This window comes from Arachis hypogaea, chromosome 19 (assembly GCF_003086295.3).
Source record: "Arachis hypogaea cultivar Tifrunner chromosome 19, arahy.Tifrunner.gnm2.J5K5, whole genome shotgun sequence".
NCBI lineage: Eukaryota > Viridiplantae > Streptophyta > Magnoliopsida > Fabales > Fabaceae > Arachis > Arachis hypogaea.
In genome coordinates, this window is record NC_092054.1 from 114,318,388 (window position 1) to 114,338,093 (window position 19,706).

The window sequence follows — 19,706 nt, forward strand, 5'->3', positions numbered from 1 at the left end:
TTTCTCTTCTCTCTCACATTAACCTATCCACCTTCAACAATCACACACAGATCTCTCTCTCACCAATGTTGCTGGAAGCGCCGGCGACTTCCATGCTCTCCGCGACGCCTCACAAGCTTCTCCTCTTCCCTCCTCAACCACCCTCTTCAAACCCTATTCACCTTTAACCGCGACGTCACTCGCAAGAACGCTTTCGATTCCCTCGTCACGCGCCTCTGCAAGCTCCAACGCAGATGGTCATCTTCGAGAATTATAATCATCCGTCGAGCAACACCTCTAACCGATGTGATGAAGGAGGTATTTAATTAAATACAGTAGCATTTGCACGTGTGAAAGGCATGCACTAAACTAATAAATAGTAATAAACAGAATGGAAATCAAGGTGATGCGGATGCTGCCGTTCTTACTCCCATTGTTATAATAGATCAAGATTCCGATTTTCATTGAGAAGAATGGTGGATGATGGAGTTTCTGTATTCAACACACATGTTTATAATTAGGGATTTGTTGGAGATGTTGTTTTCTGCATTTTGGGATATTAGATACCGTTTTAATGATTAAAGAGACTGCAAACTACACAATTACATAATTAAAAAAAAATATTTATTTAATATGAAAAAAACATCCTAATACTTAACAAAAGAAATATTCAATTATATTTTAGTAAAAATAATTAAATATCTATAAAATTTAAAAAAAATATATAAAATTATTAAAGAAATAGAGACATTCACATTTGTAATACAAAAAAATTCGAAAAATATACAAAAGAACATCCATTTAGTATGAAAAAGAAACATTCTGATACTTAACAGAAGAAACATCCATATATATTAACTCGTAGAAATTTTGAATTCACCCAAAAATATTTGGCTGATTTTTGGCTAATACCCTTTTGGTTCCTAGCTTTGCTCTATATTTATTTATTGTAGTATATATGTATATATATTTTTTGACACTTGAAGAAGAAAATTAAAATTAGAATAAACATCGAATTGGTCCTAACAAAATTTAAATTAGATATTTTATTTTTAATAATTTTTATCACTCATAAAATTTTTGAAAATTATTTCTGTCACACGCAGATTAATTTTTCTCTAATAAAATTTTTAATGACTTTGTTATACAAATAAATTCTTATAATAAATTTTATTATAAGATAATTAAGTCTCAAAAATAACATTATATGATAAAATGGTCCATTTGTAAAGGAATTAATTTGTCTTGCTAACTTCTAAAGTAATAAAATTTGAATAAAAATTTCAAATTGGTGTTAAAAGAATTTTAGATAGCTTAGATAAACACTCCAAAATCATTGAGAATTACTCTCTTAGATAGCTTAGACTGGTCCTTTCATCATATTTAAAGAAATTAATTTGTCATATAATAATATTTTTTGAAACTTAATTATCTTATATTAAAATTTTAATTAAAAGCAATAGAAAGATTAAACCAATTTATTTAATGAAAGTGATTATCGATAACTTCTAAAAAATAAAAATTTATTAGAAATCAAAATATTTAATATAAAACTGGTTAAATACAAATTTAAGTATTTATTCCAAAAATATTATTAAAAATTAAAATGTCAAATCTAAAAGTCTTAAATTATAACATACAGCCACATGGATGCCTAGCTATAGGAATATTATTGTATGTATGTCCGTATAAAATGTAGATTAATAATAAACACAAACTGATAATCATTATTATGCTATGTATATATGTATGGTCTGGTACTATTAATTAATGTTCATATAATTAAAGAATCTCAATTGTCAATTCCCATGTTTTCTCTACTAACTACAACTAAATATAAGACTTTTCATGCCAACAACATAATCAATGATGAAACACAATATTAAATAATTGAATTTGTTGTAATAAAGTGGGACTTAGACCACTAATTACAAAGATTTAACAAATATCATCAGTCAATATAATGAATCTCATCATGAAGGATATTTGGACCAGTTAAGACCCATTATTGAATATTATTATTATTTTACTTTTTTAATTTTTTTGAATGTCGCCACAGGATTGAGCATTCTCTACAGCTAATTATCGCTGCACTAGAATCAAGATTCATCTGTTTCCATATTTTAATTAGGGGATGTCTGGTCCATGTTAAAAGAGATAGGAAAGAGAATCAAAGACATAATGTTAGGGTAGTTAATAAAATCTCACTAACAAAAACAAACAAACAAATCAATGAGAACAAAAACCAAGTAGCTTTTGCAAGAAAATTTCAAAAGGTGAGGAGGCAATAATGACATTGGCCCTCAATTCCAAATGAATAATGTAACAACATCCAAGTAAAAGTGTTTCTTTTGCATCCAAACACAATAGAAAAAGTTCTCTTTACCCACTTGGATATCAATCAATAATACAACTACAATAGTTTTCACAAAACAAAAGGAAATATCCAAACACCGAAGGTGTGTTTGTTTTTGCATTTAAAGAGTGAAAAACTCATTCAAATTAATTAGTAATTTTTAGTGAAATGTTTAATTTGTACTCACCATCCAATTAATTTTGATCCCATTTCCTACCCTCTAAATCCCTAACCGGCTAACTCTTCTTCTTCTTCTTTTTTTTTAATTTTGTTCTTCTACTCCAGCTTCTAACTTCCGTTTCCAGACTCCAGCCCTCAAGAGTTACTGTCGTCTGCCGCTACTCGTCTATTCTGCCAGTTTCTCTGTCGCTATCCCGTTCAGCCTTTCTCCCGCGTCGGTTCCGTCGGTTTCTCCTTCCATCGTCGCGTGCCCGCGTCTGGTGAGGTCTTCTTCTTCTTCTTCTTCCTTGGTCTTCACAGATGCAATCCTCGTCTGGTTCTGTCTTTCCGTTCCTTCGGCGTCTAGATCTGGTTCTATCTTCAGCAGTTCAGGGTGCGGGGTGTCGATGGTTCTACCGCTGGGTGTCGCTGGTTCTACCGATGGATGCCTCCGTGCCTGGGTCCTGGGTGCTGCTAGTTCTGCCGTTGGGTACTGCTTACGATTTATGTGGTTGTGCCGCTGCGTACCTGCATTCCTCTTCTGGAGTTCAGTCTTAGACTCTTGTCTCTTGGTACATAATTAGGAACTCAAATAATTAACCTATCAAGAGTCGTAAATACCAAACAATTCTCAAGTCTACCCTGTAACTAATTAATTATAGCACATGTATATTATGAATAAATAAGCTTTGGGGTGGGGAATGGCCGAATGGAGATTCAGAATAAAGGAATGGTTTGTGTAACATGGCATTAGTTAGGTCTTAGTCTCTTAGGTGGTATTGTGTTGGTTTTTTTGTTAAGTTAGAGACAAAAAATTATGAGCAATTAAACTAAGCAAATCCATTATGTTCATTGAGATTCAAGTTTTATTGAAGTGTTATATTTTTATGTGACTGAATAATAATCAATAGTTAGCACATAGTTCATAATTCATATAGTTAGTTCACTTAGTTGCTTCATTCAGTTTTTGTTCTCATTTGCTTCATTGTTATTAATTTGATATAGTTCATTAATTCATTCAATTTGATATAGTTCATTTATTTGTTCTGATGTGATTGAATTTATTATGATGTAATTGTGTTCTGATGGAATTCTAATGTAATTGTTTGTTACTTTGTTAATTAACAATTGTGTTCTGATGATTGATGTAATTGTGTTCTGATGGAATTCTAATGGAGTTCTAATGTAATTGTGTTCTGATGGAGTTCTAATATAGGTTTCATTAATTTTATTAATTGATCAATTTGTATTTATAATTTTATACTGAACTTCTCAATTTGTATAGAATTGTGAATTAATTTAGGTTTATAATTTTATTCTATTAGTAATGGAGAAATATTTCAAAAGAACTTCATCATTGGAGATTGGATCCCAAAACAATTCATTGACCTCTTCTAACAAGAGGAGGTTTTTAGAATTCGAAGTAGAGAGTCTGATAGCAGATCCAGGATTTCAAGTTATCATCCGAATGACAGAGACAAAGTTAGATGTGCATATTTGCAAAAAGGTCCTTATCAACCAAGGACTCATGATTTTCTGCAAACTGCTTGTGGTTCTTCTTTTCGAAGATTTAATCCTAATTGGTTTGATGATTATGGCAATTGGTTAGAGTATAGTATACCAAAAGATGCTTTTTTTGCCTTGTTATCTTATGAAACCTGAGACTGAATGTGGCGATGCTTTTGTAACCAATGGCTTTTCAAATTGGAAAAAAAAGGAGAGATTACAAACTCATGTTGGGATTCATGATAGTGCTCATAATCAAGCTTGGAAAAAATGTGAAGCATTTATAAAACCAAAACAACACATTAGTGCTGCAATTGAAAAACAATCTGAGCAAGCTAAAAAGAATTATCAAATTCACTTGACAACCACAATTGATTGTATTAGATTTTTTTTTGCGACAAGGATTGGCTTTTCGTGGTAATGATGAGACAGATGATTCTGTTAATCAAGAAATTTTTTTTGGAACTTCTAAACTTTCTTGCGCAATATAATGAAGAGATTGATCGTGCTTTCAAAAATGCTCGTGGAAATCTTAAACTAAGAGCTCCCTCAATTCAAAAAGATATTGTAAGAGCTGCTGCAAGTGAAACGACAAAAGTTATTGTTAATGATCTTGGGGATGAATTGTTTGCTGTTTTGGTTGATGAAGCCTGCGACATTTCTATTAAGGAGCAAATGTCAGTTTGTTTAAGGTATGTGAATAAAGAAGGGCAAGTTAGGGAGCATTTTCTTGGTCTTGTTCATGTTTCTAATACTAATGCTTTAATTTATCGCTAAAATTAGCATTGGAGTCATTATTAGAAACATATAATTTAAGTTTATCAAGAGTACATGGCCAAGAATATGATGGTGCAAGTAATATGCAAGGAGAATTTAATGGTTTGAAAACTTTGATATTAAAAGAAAATTCTTATGCTTTCTATGTACATTGCTTTGCTCACCAACTTCAATTAGCTCTTGTTACAGTTGCAAAAAAATAAGTTGAAATTGCTTTACTTTTTAATTTGTTAACCAATTTGTGCAATGTTGTTGGAGTTTTGTGTAAATGAAGAGATATGCTTCGTGATAGTCAAATGACTAAGACAATTGAAGCATTACAAAGTGGAGAAATTGCTAGTGGACGTGATTTGAATCAAGAAATAGCTTTAAAAAGAGCTGTAGATACTAGATGGGGTTCACACTATGGAACTATACTTAGATTAATTTCTTTGTTTCCTTCCGTGGTCAATACTTGAATATATTGAGGAAGATGAAAATAATTCAGAACAAAGAGCTGAAGCATGTCATTTATTGAATGTCATTCAATCCTTTGAATTCATTTTCAACTTGCACTTGATGAAAGATATCTTGGGAGTTACTAATGAATTATCTCAAGCGTTACAAAGAAATGATCAAAACATTGTAAAGGCTATGGCATTGATTAAAGTGTCTAAGTAATGGTTGCAAACTATAAGAGATGATGGTTGGTCTCTTTTACTTGATGAAGTCTCATTGTTTTGTGACAAATATAATATTACTGTTCCAAAAATGGATGATATATTTGTGTCAAAAGAAAGATCAAGACGCAAAGTTCAAAAGATCTCAAATTTGCATCATTTTCAAGTTGAGATATTCTATCAAGTAGTTGATAGACAACTTCAAGAACTCAACAATCGTTTTACAGAAGTGAATACTGAATTTCTTCTTTGTATAGCTTGTCTGAATCCAAGACACTCATTTCTTGCGTTTTATAAGGAGAAATTAATCCAATTAGCCCAATTCTATCCATTAGAATTTTCTTCTACTCAACTTTTGGCACTTGATAGTCAACTTGAGAACTTCATACTAGATGTGCGTTTCGATGATCAATTCTCAAACTTAAATGGGATTGGTGCTCTTTCTCAGAAATTGGTTGAGACTCAAAAAAATATTGTTTATCCATTAGTGTTTCTTCTTTTGAAGTTAGCTTTAGTTTTGCTTGTAGCAACTGCATCAGTTGAAAGAATTTTTTCTGCTATGAACATCATAAAGAGTCGGCTTCGCAACCGTATGGGAGATGAATTTTTAAATGATTGTTTAGTGATATATATAGAAAGAGAGACATTTGATTGTATTGACAGTGAAAAGAGTATTCAGTCTTTTCAAAATATAAAACCCAGAAGAATGGAATTTTAAATTATTTATTATTTAAATTATTATTTTATTATTTTAATTTGTTAGTTAAATAATTTGAGGAATAATCATATTTTATAATAATATAATATAATTATAAAAATTATTATTATACTATATATATTTTTTCCCACTGAAAAAAATTTTCTGAATTTGTCACTGACTGCAGAGGTGTCGCTGGCACCACCAACTGAGTTGGTCCAATTCGCATGCACTTATCTCATTTGTCAACATGATGGTTCCATTTCATAGCTGCCAATCCGAAGTCAGATATCCAAGTTTTTGTTTTGCAGGTGCCGAGCTGACATAGTAGTCAATTTCATTTTGTGAGTAGGTGTGTGTTTGGATTACAGTTTGCAAACGGGAGTTTGCATATAATTGATTTTGTAAAATTGATTTTGATAAAAAGTAAGTTTGGGTTAACGTGATTTATGTTTGGCAATCTTTATATCAAAATTGATTATAGTAAAACAAATGTTGTTTGGATTATACTACTCAAAATCACTTTTTAGATGAAAAATTACTAAAATAGACATCAATTTAAATAGTTTTTTTATATATATGCAAAATCAGAACACTAACAAAAATAATATAAAAAATATTTATCATATAAATAAAATAAATACAATAAAAAAATATGAAAGAGAGTACTATAAATTTTATAATATCAAACAAAAAGAAAATATTCTATAATTTTTCTAGTACTATTAGTACTCTTTAATTTAGTATTATTTTGGACTATAAAATTTCATTATTTATGGCTTTATTGTTACTTATAATTAATTTTTTATTTATTTTGTCCTTTTTTATATGATCATAATTTATATTATACAAAATTTTGATAATAAACGTAGTATATAATAATTACAATTACAAATTTTATAAAGTCATAATAAAAAATAAAAAAATAATACAAAAAAAATAGAGTACATCAAAGAATAGAAAAAAATCATACATATAAGAAATAATAAAAATTCCATAAAATCAACAACATATATCATATGAACAAAAAAATACAATAAAAAGTAAATAAAATTCATACGAATAAAATCAAATAAAAAATAAAAAAATTTCATACACAACATAAATATAATACAAGAAAAGATAGAAAAAAAAAGAATTCATATAAAAAAAATAATAAAAATATCTTAAAAAAAAGTCAACAACATTTGTCATATGAATAAAAGAAATAAAATAAAATAAATAAATAATTATATGAACAAAGCCAAACAAAAATAAAAAAAAATTTATAAAAAATATACCTATAAAAATAGTATAGTAAATAATAAAAAAAAAACTTATAAAAATATAACATGAGAAATCAGAACACTACACAAATAATATAAAAATATTTATCATATAAATAAAAAATATAAGTAAAAAATACAATAAAAACATAAAAATTTAAATATAAAAATGAGTATTAAAAATAATAAAAAAAATTAAAATATTCAATTTGCTAGTGATTAAAATAAATTTGAACTATTTTAATGAAAAAAAAATTGTAACTAAAAATTATGAAAAAGTAGAAAAAATTACAAAGAATTATTGTGAAGGTAATAGTTAGTGATTTTCTTTTTATAGAAGAAAATGAAGGGTATGATTGGTAAAAAAGAAATAAATTTTTCACCTAATTTTTTAAAGACAAAAAGCAACCATGAACGTGAAACGCAGAAGCTACAAATTTTAGCTTCTCCTGAACGTGCGTTCAGAAGCAGAATCAATTCTGCGTTCAGGAAAATAAAAATGGCCAAACATAAAAGTGAAGCTTTCAAGAAGCTCAAACGTGCTTCTCTCCTCCCCAACGTGTATGCCAAACACACTCTAGTTCGAGTGAAATGACCTACCCATTTCGATCGCCTTTTCTAGCCGTGCATATTTCGATATTTAATCAACTTTTTATATATATAATTGTTAATAAATTGTTAATGACTTATGTTTAGGTCTTTTATCAAGCATATTTTTTTTGTATAAATTTATATAATAATTTTAGAAATAAATAAATTTATTATAATAAAAAGCCAAAGCTAAAATGTTATAAAATTAACATTATTTATAAGAATTTAAGCTTTTAATCAATGTTCTGAAAACCGGACCGGACCGGCCGGTTCAACCCGGTTAACCGGAAACCGGTCATGTAACCGGTCCGGTCCATGAACAAAACCGTGCTGCAAAAAACCGGCGAAAAAACCGGTCAAACCGGTGGTTAACCGGTGAACCGGGCGAACCGGGCCGGTTTTTACACGTGCCGGTTTTTTCCCCTACTAGTCAAACGGCGTCGTTTCTTTTAAAAAAAAAAAAAGAAAAAGGGGATGAAGAACGCTGAACGCGTGACTTGCTGAGGCTGCCACTCCCAAAATTGAAAACCCAAAGCCAAAATCCCTAATCTCTATTCTCCTTCTCCAAAATCTTCGAAGAAGTGAAGGCTGAAGAGTGAAGAACTGAAGATTGAAGAACCCTCCACCGCCACTCCCAACCATCAGCTCCACTCCCAATCTATTCTCCACTCTCCAACATTGAAGCAGCTTCTGCATACAACGGATCAGAGGACGCCGTGAAGAACACCCGACGTTCGGCCACCTTCGGGCACCGTCGCCGACGTCCGCGCACCGTCGCGCACCGTCGCCCACGCTCGCGCACCTGGGTTTCTGGGTTTCTCCGTTTCTGGCTTCTAGGTTTCTCCGCTTCTGGGTTTCTGGATTTCTGGGTTTAGGGCTTCTGGGTTTGTGGCTTCTGTTCGTGGCTTCGTGCTGTGTTGTTTTCTGGCTTTTCTTCGTTCTTCTCTTGAGGTGTTCTTCTCTTGAGGTAAGATCGGGTTTCTGGCGTCTGTTCAGTGTATACTGTTTCAATTTTTTTTCTGGCTTCTGTTCTTTTATTTTTTTTATATGATTAATCAAATGTGGAATGAATTTGTTGTCTACTTGTATGTTGGATTTGAGAATAAAATTGATGCATGTTGAAATTAAAAATTATGTTATGCTCTGTTCTTCAATTTTTATTTTTTTTTGAATCTTTTCAAGTCTGCTCTGTTTAGTTTTTTTTATTTTGTCGATTCTGCTCTATTGAATGCATATAAAATTATAAATTGTATGAACTTTGAACTATGAATTGATATATTGGTCTGGATTCTGGGTTGCTGGCATTCTGAATTTAGATGGAACAGTCAGAAAATGATCAACAACAACAACATAATGCTGGACAAGAATCTCAGACAGCTTCATCGGTTCTTGTTCTGTTTTTCAATTAATTTTTTTTATTTTGTTAATTATTCTTGTTTTGTTTTTCAATTTTGTTTATTTTGAATTTCGGTATATAAATTCAATTCTGCTATGTTGGATTTGGCTATATTGAGTTTTGTTTATTTCTGCTCTGTTGAATACTGCTCTGTTGAATTTTGGGGTTTAAAATTTAAATTCAATTCTACTCTGTTAATTATGTTGAATGAATGTCGTATGAGTTATATGGATTGATATATTTTTCTGGATTCTAGATTGCTGTCATTTTGAATTTAGATGGAACAGCCACAAAATGATCAGCAACTACAACATAATTCTGTGGGCATCTTCAAGGCTAGAAATTATGGAATTAGCCCTCTCTAGTTGCTTGTTGAGAACCATTGTGAGAACCATTGTATTTTGATTGACTTCATTTAGTGATTTTGTTCAGGTTCACTTTTCTTTTCAACAATCAATATTTAGTCATTGACTGTAAATGTATTTAATTTGTGTAAATTTGTGTTTGTAAATTGTAGTTGTTACTAATTAGAAATTTTTATTTTTGAAGATAGAACAACTAGATAGTGATCAAGCATTACATATATTAATTTTTAATAATTTTATTTAATATTTAATTAAACCGGTTGAACCCCGGTTGAACCCCGGTCAGACCATTGAACCAGTAAACCAGTTGTCTTACCGGTTCATTAACCGGTCCGGTTTTCGCAACCTTGCTTTTAATATTAAACTTCTGGTTTCATTACTGATAATAATATTGTATCTTTGTCAACGAATTATAACTCAAATGACATCATTTTTTTATATTCACTTAGAAATCGCTGAATCGAGTATCACTCCTAACGAAAAGAAAAATTGTATCTTTTAAAACAAATATTAACTAAACTCTTTAATTAATATCGTAAACGTAAAGATGCGAAAAAAAAATTTAAAACAAAATAACTAAACAATAAAATTATAAAACCCAAAACAAACAAATCGCAAGCCCCAGGGAAAAAAAAATAAAGGAGCTGCATAAACCAGCATCACAGAACAAACATAGCACATACATTAAGCTCCATGCCACCATCATTATCAGTTATCGCTAATTCACTATGCATCATGAATAGTATTGAAGCTTCAACGCGCTTTTAAAGCCACAAACGAATCACTTCGTCTGTGTTTAAATACTTCAACCACACTCATCTCTGACCTCTCTCTCTCTCTCTCTCTCTCTTCATAAAACACATTCTGGTTTATTGATATCACTCTTCATCAAACAACACCCCACGATAGATATGCAATAACTCCCTCCCACTCCCACACCATTTTCAATCCCCATCCCCCTTTCCCATTCGTCTAATTATTATCTCTCTCTCTCTCTCTCTCATGCATTTTCACAAACACATGGTGCTCGTAACTTCCCACTAACTCAAATCCCTCCAAATCCATTCACCCACCACAACAAACCACTCACTCTCCACCGGCCATGGCTCTAGAGACTCTCTTAGTCAAGGTCAAAACCGCCATTCCACCCAAGCTACTCAAGAAAAAACAATCATTCAAGTCCAAGCACCAAAACGTTGGCGTTTTGGCCTTCGAGGTCGCCGGAACCATCTCGAAGCTTCTCCATCTCTGGCACTCTCTCTCCGACGCTGCCGTCCTACGCCTCCGAAACGACACCGTCGCCGCGCTCGACGGCGTCAGGAAGATCGTCTCCGACGACGAGTCGTTCCTCCTCGGACTCGCCTGCGCTGAGTTCGCCGAGTCTCTCCGCATCGCCGCCGAGTCAGTGGCCCGTCTCGCAGACCGGTGCTGCGATCCGGAGCTCCGCGAATTCCGGCAGGCTTTTCGCGAGTTCGCGGATTCAGGCCTCGACCCGAACGGGTGGGCCCAATCAGGCCCAAAAGAGACCGAAGCGAAGATCAAGAAATTGGAGCGTTACGTGGCTTTCACGGCAACACTCTACCGCGAAATGGAAGAGCTTTTGGCTTTGGAGAATGGGTTGAAGAAATTCTTATTGAATCACAGCAACAACAACAACGAAGGTTCTTTTGTTTTGGGTTTGAAGGATCAGCAGAAAGTTTACGACACTCAGCAGAAGATTTTCTGGCATAAACAAGAGGTGAAGGATCTAAAGGAAAGATCTTTGTGGAGCAGAAACTTCGACAGCGTTGTTTCGTTGATGGTTAGGTTTTGCTTCATTGTTCTTGCAAGAGTTAAGGTTGTGTTTGGAGTTGGTCAAACAGTACCACCTTTGTCTCGTAGCTTATCAGGTTACGCCACTGTTCACCCCTCAGATCATCATCATCATCACCAAAACCCTAGTACTCCTTGTGACGATTCAGATTCTGGGTCATCAGAATGTTCCAAACTTGAAGAAAAAGAAGAGAGTAAAATGGGAAGTAGTAATAATAGTATGCGTTTGTTTTTAGTATCATATTGTAAGCTCTTGAAGCCAGAACCTAACACTTTGGGTTCTCAGGGTTTAGCCTTGCACTATGCAAATTTGATCATAGTTATGGAAAAGATGATCAAATCTCCACATCTAGTTGGTGCTGATGCAAGGGATGATTTGTATAGCATGTTGCCTAATAGCATAAGGTGTGGTTTGAGGGCAAGGTTGAAGGGTAGTGCTGGCTTTTGCGCGAGCGATCCGGCGCTGGCCGGAGAGTGGAGGGATGCTTTAGGGAGGATATTGGGGTGGCTTTCGCCGTTGGCACATAACATGATCAGATGGCAGAGTGAGAGGAGCTTTGAGCAGCATAACTTGGTGCCAAAGACCAATGTGTTGCTGTTGCAAACATTGTTCTTTGCAGACAAGGAGAAAACTGAGGCTGCCATAACTGAGTTGCTTGTTGGGTTGAATTATATTTGGAAGTTTGAGAGGGAAATGACTGCTAAGGCCTTGTTTGAATCTGCTAGTTTCAATGGCGGCTTCTTAAAATTGCAGAAACTCAGTCCATAAAATGATCAGTTATTAGCATTATATAAGTGGATTGAGTTTTGTGAGAATCTTGTCCGCAAGGTTGAAGATTCAAATCTCATCTGAGGAGGAAGAACTATAGTTTATTACTTCATCTTCTGCAAGCATAGATTTCTCTATCTAACCATTACAATGTACCTAAAAAGAAACGGTGCTTTTTTTTTTTTGGTCCTTTTCTTTTCTTTCTTATTTAGGTGAGTTTTGGCACAATTGTATGGTGGCCGCCGTATGACTTAAAAGGTCACGGGGTTTAAATATTGAATATTGAAAATATTTTTCTTTTTTTCTTTAACTGTAGAAATAAGATTTAATGTTGCATATATGATATATTTACTCTTTCAAATCTCACTTTGTAAGATTCTTGTCCACTAAGTTGCTCAACTACTCTCTACTTTTTTTTGTCCTTGAAATTATTTATATATACGGTGATCGATATTTTTGATGAATTGAGCTAATGAAGTGTTTTTGTATATGCAAAATGATACAAGTGATTATCTTATCGTGAAGTCTTCAAGTAAGAAAAAGCATTGGTATTCATGATGGTACTACTCCCATGAAAATGCTAAAAACATCTTTTTATGATGATCTTTGTTTAAAAAGTGTAACTTATTTATTTTGTAATACTTTAAATAAAGATAACACTTTTATTTCAAATAAAATCAAGCCCTACAATCTATCATCCAATAGTCAAAATGATATATCTTCACATAATGATAATCATTAAATTTTCAGAGTAGCCACCATGAATGATTCATGTTTCCACAATGATGAGCAAATATTCCTACCGTTCACTCATGGTTTTAGTTTTTCATATATAAATTATGTTATTGATATTTATTTTTTAAAAAAATATAGATCAGATAAATAGTTTTTAATCAATTAACTTTAAATAATTGTAATTAATAATTATTAATTATATTTTTTAAAAAATAAAATTTAAATAATTATTAATTAATGATAATTAATTAATATAAAATATAATTTAAAAATATTTGTTAATTTATTGTTGGATAGATCTATTCGTGTTTGTTATTTTTATAGTGGGATTTATTGGTGGGGGGTGTACTCTTGTTTGTGGGTTCACCACTAGTTCAGTAGTTCCAGATAGATTCAATTTTGTGTGTGGTTCATGTGGTAAGTAATAAACTACTAGTAATTGTTCCCAATTCTTCCATAACTTGATGCTGATGGCATTGATTTCTTATAAATAAACTAATCAAAATGGGCCCCACTTTATTATATGGTTTCATTTATATTTGGATTAGGAATTAGGATATATAGCTACACTCAACTCTATTTCCGCATCACGTTGGAATTTAAGGGATAAATTCTAGCTCAACGCTTTAAATGGAAGTATATAACTAGAAGAAAAAGTTTGAAAACTAAAATAATTCAGTTATAACTAACTTAAAAATTTTTTATTTTAATTTTTATTTATATAATTTTTTTATATTTTGATTTTTTATTTCTTTTTTTATTCAATTTATCATATTATATCTTAATTATTAGAATATAACATTATATATTAGTAAGATCATTTATAATTTGACTTCGTATATACTATTACATTAAAGATTAATCATAATAATATACTTTAAATGTTATTAATGTTAATTAATTTTTTTATAACTACTAAATTTTTTATTATTTTATTGTACCTACATAATATTATAAAGGTTAGAATAATTTAAATTTTAATTGTCATTAATTTTAATTAATTTTTTTATAATTACTAATTTTGTTGTCTCATTTACATAATATTTATTTCATATTTTTTAAGGTTGAATAATAATTTATTATGATTTTTTAACACAAATATTTTTAAATTTTATCATAATTGAATTTAAAAAAATATCAAATACTTAAATTAATTTATTCAATTGACAAATTTACTAATAACATCCATAAGTTCATACACATAACATCTATAATTTCATATTAATAACATCTATAATTTCATACTCATAATATTCATAATTTCATACATATAATATCCATAATTAATACATTTTTATAATTAATATTACCAAATTTTAAACTATGTATCTTATTGTATTTTTCAAATTATTATTACATATGTGTACTGATAGATTATAATTTTAATTATTTTAATATTTTTATGTAATGTTTATATGTATACTTATTTATTGATTTTAATATAATAAATTAATAATTATTTTTAAAAATTTATTTTTTTATTTTTTATTTTTTAATAGTCTATATATAAAACATGAGTTGTATAGTAGAAGTTGTTAAAATTTTTTAATTTAGCATTCATAATTTTATATGTATAATATCTATAATTTTAAACACATAATATCTATAATTAATGAATTGGTGTTAATTTATTTTTTCATTTTGTAGGTTAAAAACAATAATTTTGGATGTTTTTAGTAAATAGAAATAATCAAATATAAGATCTTTTTTTAATAAAATGTATTGAGGTGATTTGAGATTTTTTTTCAGAATTAAAGATATCAAAATTTAAAATTTTTATTTAAAAAAATTTATAGAATTATGAATATAACAATAATAAAAGAGATTTTTTGAGATTTAATTCATATTAAATTTAGAATTGACTTTTAATGTAATTAAATAAAAGAATATAATTATAAAAAAATTAATTATATTAATTACATTCAGATAATAATTTACACTTTTTTATAAATATAAATATTATTAATAATATATTTTTATTTATTATCTATAATATTTTAATTATTTAGTATTACTCATAACTATATAACTACAGAACTATATATACATTGATAGAAGAGACTGATTTTTATGTAGATAATTCAAAATTTCAAATCGATCATTTTGAGCAAGATAAAATAATAATAACAAGATTTAGTAATATTTTTTAAGGATTAATTGCTATTTTTGATAATATAAAATGATTTATATAGTTATTTAATTAAATGTCTGTGTTTGTAAAGAATTTTAAAATAATAAATAGAAATTCGTTCAAATAATTTCATTTAGTAATACATTAATACATGAATGAATAAGTATTGTTATTTGTTTAGTTCAAAAATAAATATTGTTATTTGATAAGACATGGAGAACCTGATTATTGATTGAATTATCGTCCAAGTGTGTTACAAGGGAAAAAAAAAAAACCCTTATTGCAATAATCCATAATCAATTTGTTGATATCTATCTTGTTCTTTTAGTTTATATTGGTCTCTATCCTTTATCCTTTTACTTCTTTCTTTTCTTTTTTGTGGGTTCTTCCTTTTATTAGCAGTTGTCACAGCTCATACGGTTCAATTAGCCCGAGTTTCTAGTAAATGTCACCTCCATTTTCAGTATTTATAACTTTAATTAGGACCCTACTTAACATAATTGACCAACAACTACTGATTCTTTTTCTTTATTCGTGCAATTTATAAACCGAAAAAATATGTCATCACCTTACTTTAATTCATATATACGTCGTTACTTTGTGTTTGGCCACACTTGATTAGTTAATCAAAATAAAGTATGGCTGATCACGTGGCTTTAGGTTTGCAAATTTTTTTGCCTAAAAAAAATTAGAAAAAATTTCACTTTCCTTTTCTAACGATAAAATGACATTTTTTTCCTCTTTATTTATAAAATATACATTCTCTTTTTTTATAACTTTTAAAAATTTTTTTTTTAAATCTATTTTAATTTTTTTGTGTTAATTAATATTAACTATATCCATTTTTTAAGAAAAATAAATTATTTTTTACAAAAATATCCTTTAGTAAAATTTTATCTTTTTATTATTAAATTTTATTTACCAAAATATCCTTTAATAAATTTTTTTTATTGATTAAATTGCATTTGTACCAAAATATTTTTAAAAAATTAATAATTAAATTATTTTTTTCTAAGATATCCTTTAATAATTTTTAAATTTTTTAATTATTAAATTGTGATTTTATTAAAATTTTCGTTAACAATAATTTTTATATTTTACTATATATTAGTTTTTCGATACCAATATATATTATTTTAACATTAAATAAAAAAAATTTTACCCTTTTAATATGTATAATAATTAATATATATTGATATCGAAAAATAGTCTTACCAAGATTTTTTTATTTAATGTTAAAATAATATATATTGATATTGAAAAATTAATAGTAAAATATAAAAATAATTGTTAACAAAAATTTTGGTAAAATCATAATTTAATAATTAAAAAATTATTAAAGAGTATCTTAGAAAAAAATAATTTAATTATTAAATTTTTTTTTAAAAAATATTTTGGTAAAAATATAATTTAATCAATAAAAAATAATTTATTAAAAAATATTTTGGTAAGCAAAATTTAATGACAAAAAAATAAAATTTTTGCTAAAGGATATTTTTGTAAAAAATAATTTATTTTTGTATGAAAAATAGATAAAATTAACATTAGTTAACACAAAAAAATTAAAATAGATTAAAGAAGAGGTTTTTTAAAAGTTATAAGAGAGAAAAATGTATATTTTATAAATAGAGGAGAAGGGGGTGTCGTTTTAACTTCTCTCCTCGTAGGAGAGTAGAATTTTCTCAAAAAATTAATATAGAGCAAAGTAAATTAATTTCTCTGAAAATTATGTCACATCATAAACAACATTTTATTATTTGTAAAAATATACACTTTTTTTTTAAGTTTAGATTATATGAGACTTGATGTCCAAATACTTTGTAAAGCATTACATACATTTTTTTTATTATAAATATGGCATTATTAAAAGGCAGGTATTATATATATGTATGATATCGCCTAAGGTTTGATGAGGTTATTGCAATTTATAAATAGAAAAATGTATGTGATTATAATTAGTTGAAAAAGAGATAAGAAAAATTGAAAAGCTAGCTCTTGAGATCTATCTGAGGAGGTTCTCAAGGCATTTGACCTAAATTGAGTTCCCATGTGGTGGTGGCAGCTTGGTTGATGCAATATGCAAGTGGAGGAAAATATTCTCAATTTCCATGATAGCTACCCTTAATGCAAGTGCAAAACTAGATGGCTTGAATCCTCAGTTACAAGCATATTGTCCAGAGAAATTATATTGTAGAATCAAAAAAACTTAATTGGAAGGCTCTTTTCATATCTCCAAGAAATCAAGCATTAGTGGCCTTCCATATCCCACCGTTGCCCCAAACACATCATTTTCACATCTTATAATTAATTGCTTGACTACACATTAGGGTAATTTTTATACAAATTTAGCGCCAACAAAATGTTCCGTTTTTAGAATTAGCTTTTTTGTGTTCTCTGATCTATCAAATCATTTTTTGTTTAAACTCTCCCCTTTATATATGTATTCTACATATTTGTATAAGTTTCGATATGAGTGAAATAATAATATTAAATTGGTCTTTAATAATTTTGTATTGTATGAATTAATGCTTGACCAATATAAAAAGAATAAATTGGTTCTTGGTCTTTTAAAATATTAGATAAATTAGTTGTTCTATCTTTCAAAATTTCAAATAATTTAATTCCTCAATCATACTCTATTTAGAAAAAATAATGATTAATTTGTCATTTTTTTAAAATGTTACCAAATTTGCCTTTAATTTCATTTGCCAGAGACAACTTTGTCTAATCTATTCTAAAAACGGTGACCAATGTGTAATTTTTTTTTTTTGAAATTAGAAATTAAATTATCCAATACAAAAAATTATTAAATACTTATTTTGAGATACCACTGTACTCTTTTATTTTTTCTTTTTCTTTCACAATGTTCCAAATATAGGAGTGACCATTGACAATATAATAGATGTCTTATTTGACTACATAAAGTTGTATGTTTCACACACATTTTCTTACCCGAAATACAAAACTTAGCAACAATTTGGTTTTAAAATTGAAAAGCAGTAAGATCTTATATCATGTGATAGGTACAAAAGAATGATGGATTATTTTGTCTTTCAAAGAAATAAAACATCCTTACTCGATAATCAAATTGGACCCTCTTGATAGACACTTCATATCTATCTTGCTTTAAAATCTTCCTTGAAGAAAAATACTAGCAAGGATTCACATCATTAAGATCTTTTTCTGCTAAGGTAGGGTACGTACGTGTGTTGAACTTCCCATGTATGTATATAATTTCTCGTGTTTTATGAATTTGAAACTCCGAATTCTTAAATTGTGTATGCAATTAATTAGTATTATTAAACAACAAAAATTCCATAAGCCAATAACCTTAATTTGTTTTACAACTTGGCTATCTATATGTATTTATAGTAGTTGTTGGCTTCTTAATAGAGTTATAACTTATGAGTATATTGATTATTAGTTACTCCTTTAATTTGTGAAATTATATGTTATAAATAATAATTTAAAACTAAAAATAAGATTTATTACTTTAATATGTAGTCTACATTAATTAAAATTTTATATTATTTTTAATTATTTTATTAAAATAATTATATAAGTATCAAAATTTTATTAATTTTTCATCAAAATAATACTGTTTCTCTAAAATAAGAATTGTTTTATTTTACTTATCAATTTTAATATAAATTTTAATTATAAATTAATTTGCTTCTTAAAAATATTAAAAGTAATATTCTAAAAACATTCCATTAAAATTGTTCTAATATACGCAGGCTCTCAAAATGGATGATTTATTTCATTGTTTGGTCAACAAGAATTAATGATTGAATGGTAGACAAAAAAACTTCTAGTAAGTACTAGTATTACCAAGCAATGAATCTTATTACCTGTAACTAAGAAGCTACCATTCAATAATTAATAATTAAGTTTTGATTATTATCATAAAATTCATGGTGGTGAGATCAAGTGCTATATTACTTCAGTTGTCCTTTTCACAAAAGCCTGAAAAAACTTATTCATCACTATGATATCAATCAATCATGCATGTGATCGATTCTTTCTTCACTAAAAAGCTACAAATTAATTAATTATGGAAGAAGAACTGAAGAAGATGATGGTTCATAATCAAATTCACAATTCTACATGCAATAATGCATCTAATAAAAGGAGAAGAAGAAATTAAAAGAAGTGATGCATGTAATAATCAAATAATGTGTTAAAATTTAAGTGGCTTAGAGGAAATGATCATATTGGTGTTCAATAATTTTAAAGAGTTGATTCTATCATAACTTGTCACTTAATTAATTCTGGAAATTACTTTTCTAACAAATTTTCAAACTGATAAGTAATTTATTAGTAATCAAGAAACATGGTTTCCCAACTTATACTCTTGAGCTGATTTAGTGAGATACAAATTCATTAGAGAGAGAAAAATAATCTCAAAATATCACTGAGACAAAAATGTCACCTTTGTAAAATTTTTAAATCTTTAATAGATATTTTTATTATTTTGATATTTTAGTCTAAATCTTTTAGGTAAATTCT

General features: G+C 28.7%; 2 protein-coding genes across 2 annotated transcripts; both read left to right on the forward strand.

Moving 5' to 3' along the window:
- Window positions 1-5,527: 5,527 nt before the first annotated feature.
- On the forward strand, window positions 5,528-6,403 carry LOC140182318 (uncharacterized). Its single transcript, XM_072228481.1, has 2 exons — window positions 5,528-6,026; window positions 6,321-6,403. The coding sequence occupies exons 1-2, from the start codon at window positions 5,528-5,530 to the stop codon at window positions 6,401-6,403; spliced, it is 582 nt and encodes a 193-aa protein (XP_072084582.1).
- A 3,766-nt stretch (window positions 6,404-10,169) lies between these two features.
- LOC112776662 (protein PSK SIMULATOR 1) lies at window positions 10,170-12,697 on the forward strand. Its single transcript, XM_025820893.3, has one exon. The coding sequence runs from the start codon at window positions 10,853-10,855 to the stop codon at window positions 12,329-12,331; it is 1,479 nt and encodes a 492-aa protein (XP_025676678.1). The 5' UTR covers window positions 10,170-10,852; the 3' UTR covers window positions 12,332-12,697.
- Window positions 12,698-19,706: the final 7,009 nt, after the last annotated feature.

What these genes read in the sequence shown, in the direction of transcription:
- LOC112776662 (XM_025820893.3), top strand. Translation starts at nt 10,853, where the DNA reads ATGGCTCTAGAGACTCTCTTAGTCAAGGTCAAAACCGCCATTCCACCC.
- LOC140182318 (XM_072228481.1), top strand. Translation starts at nt 5,528, where the DNA reads ATGGATGATATATTTGTGTCAAAAGAAAGATCAAGACGCAAAGTTCAA. An exon ending in AAAGAGTCGGCTTCGCAACC is followed by an intron (nt 6,027 to 6,320) that starts GTATGGGAGATG and finishes CACTGACTGCAG; the next exon opens with AGGTGTCGCTGGCACCACCA.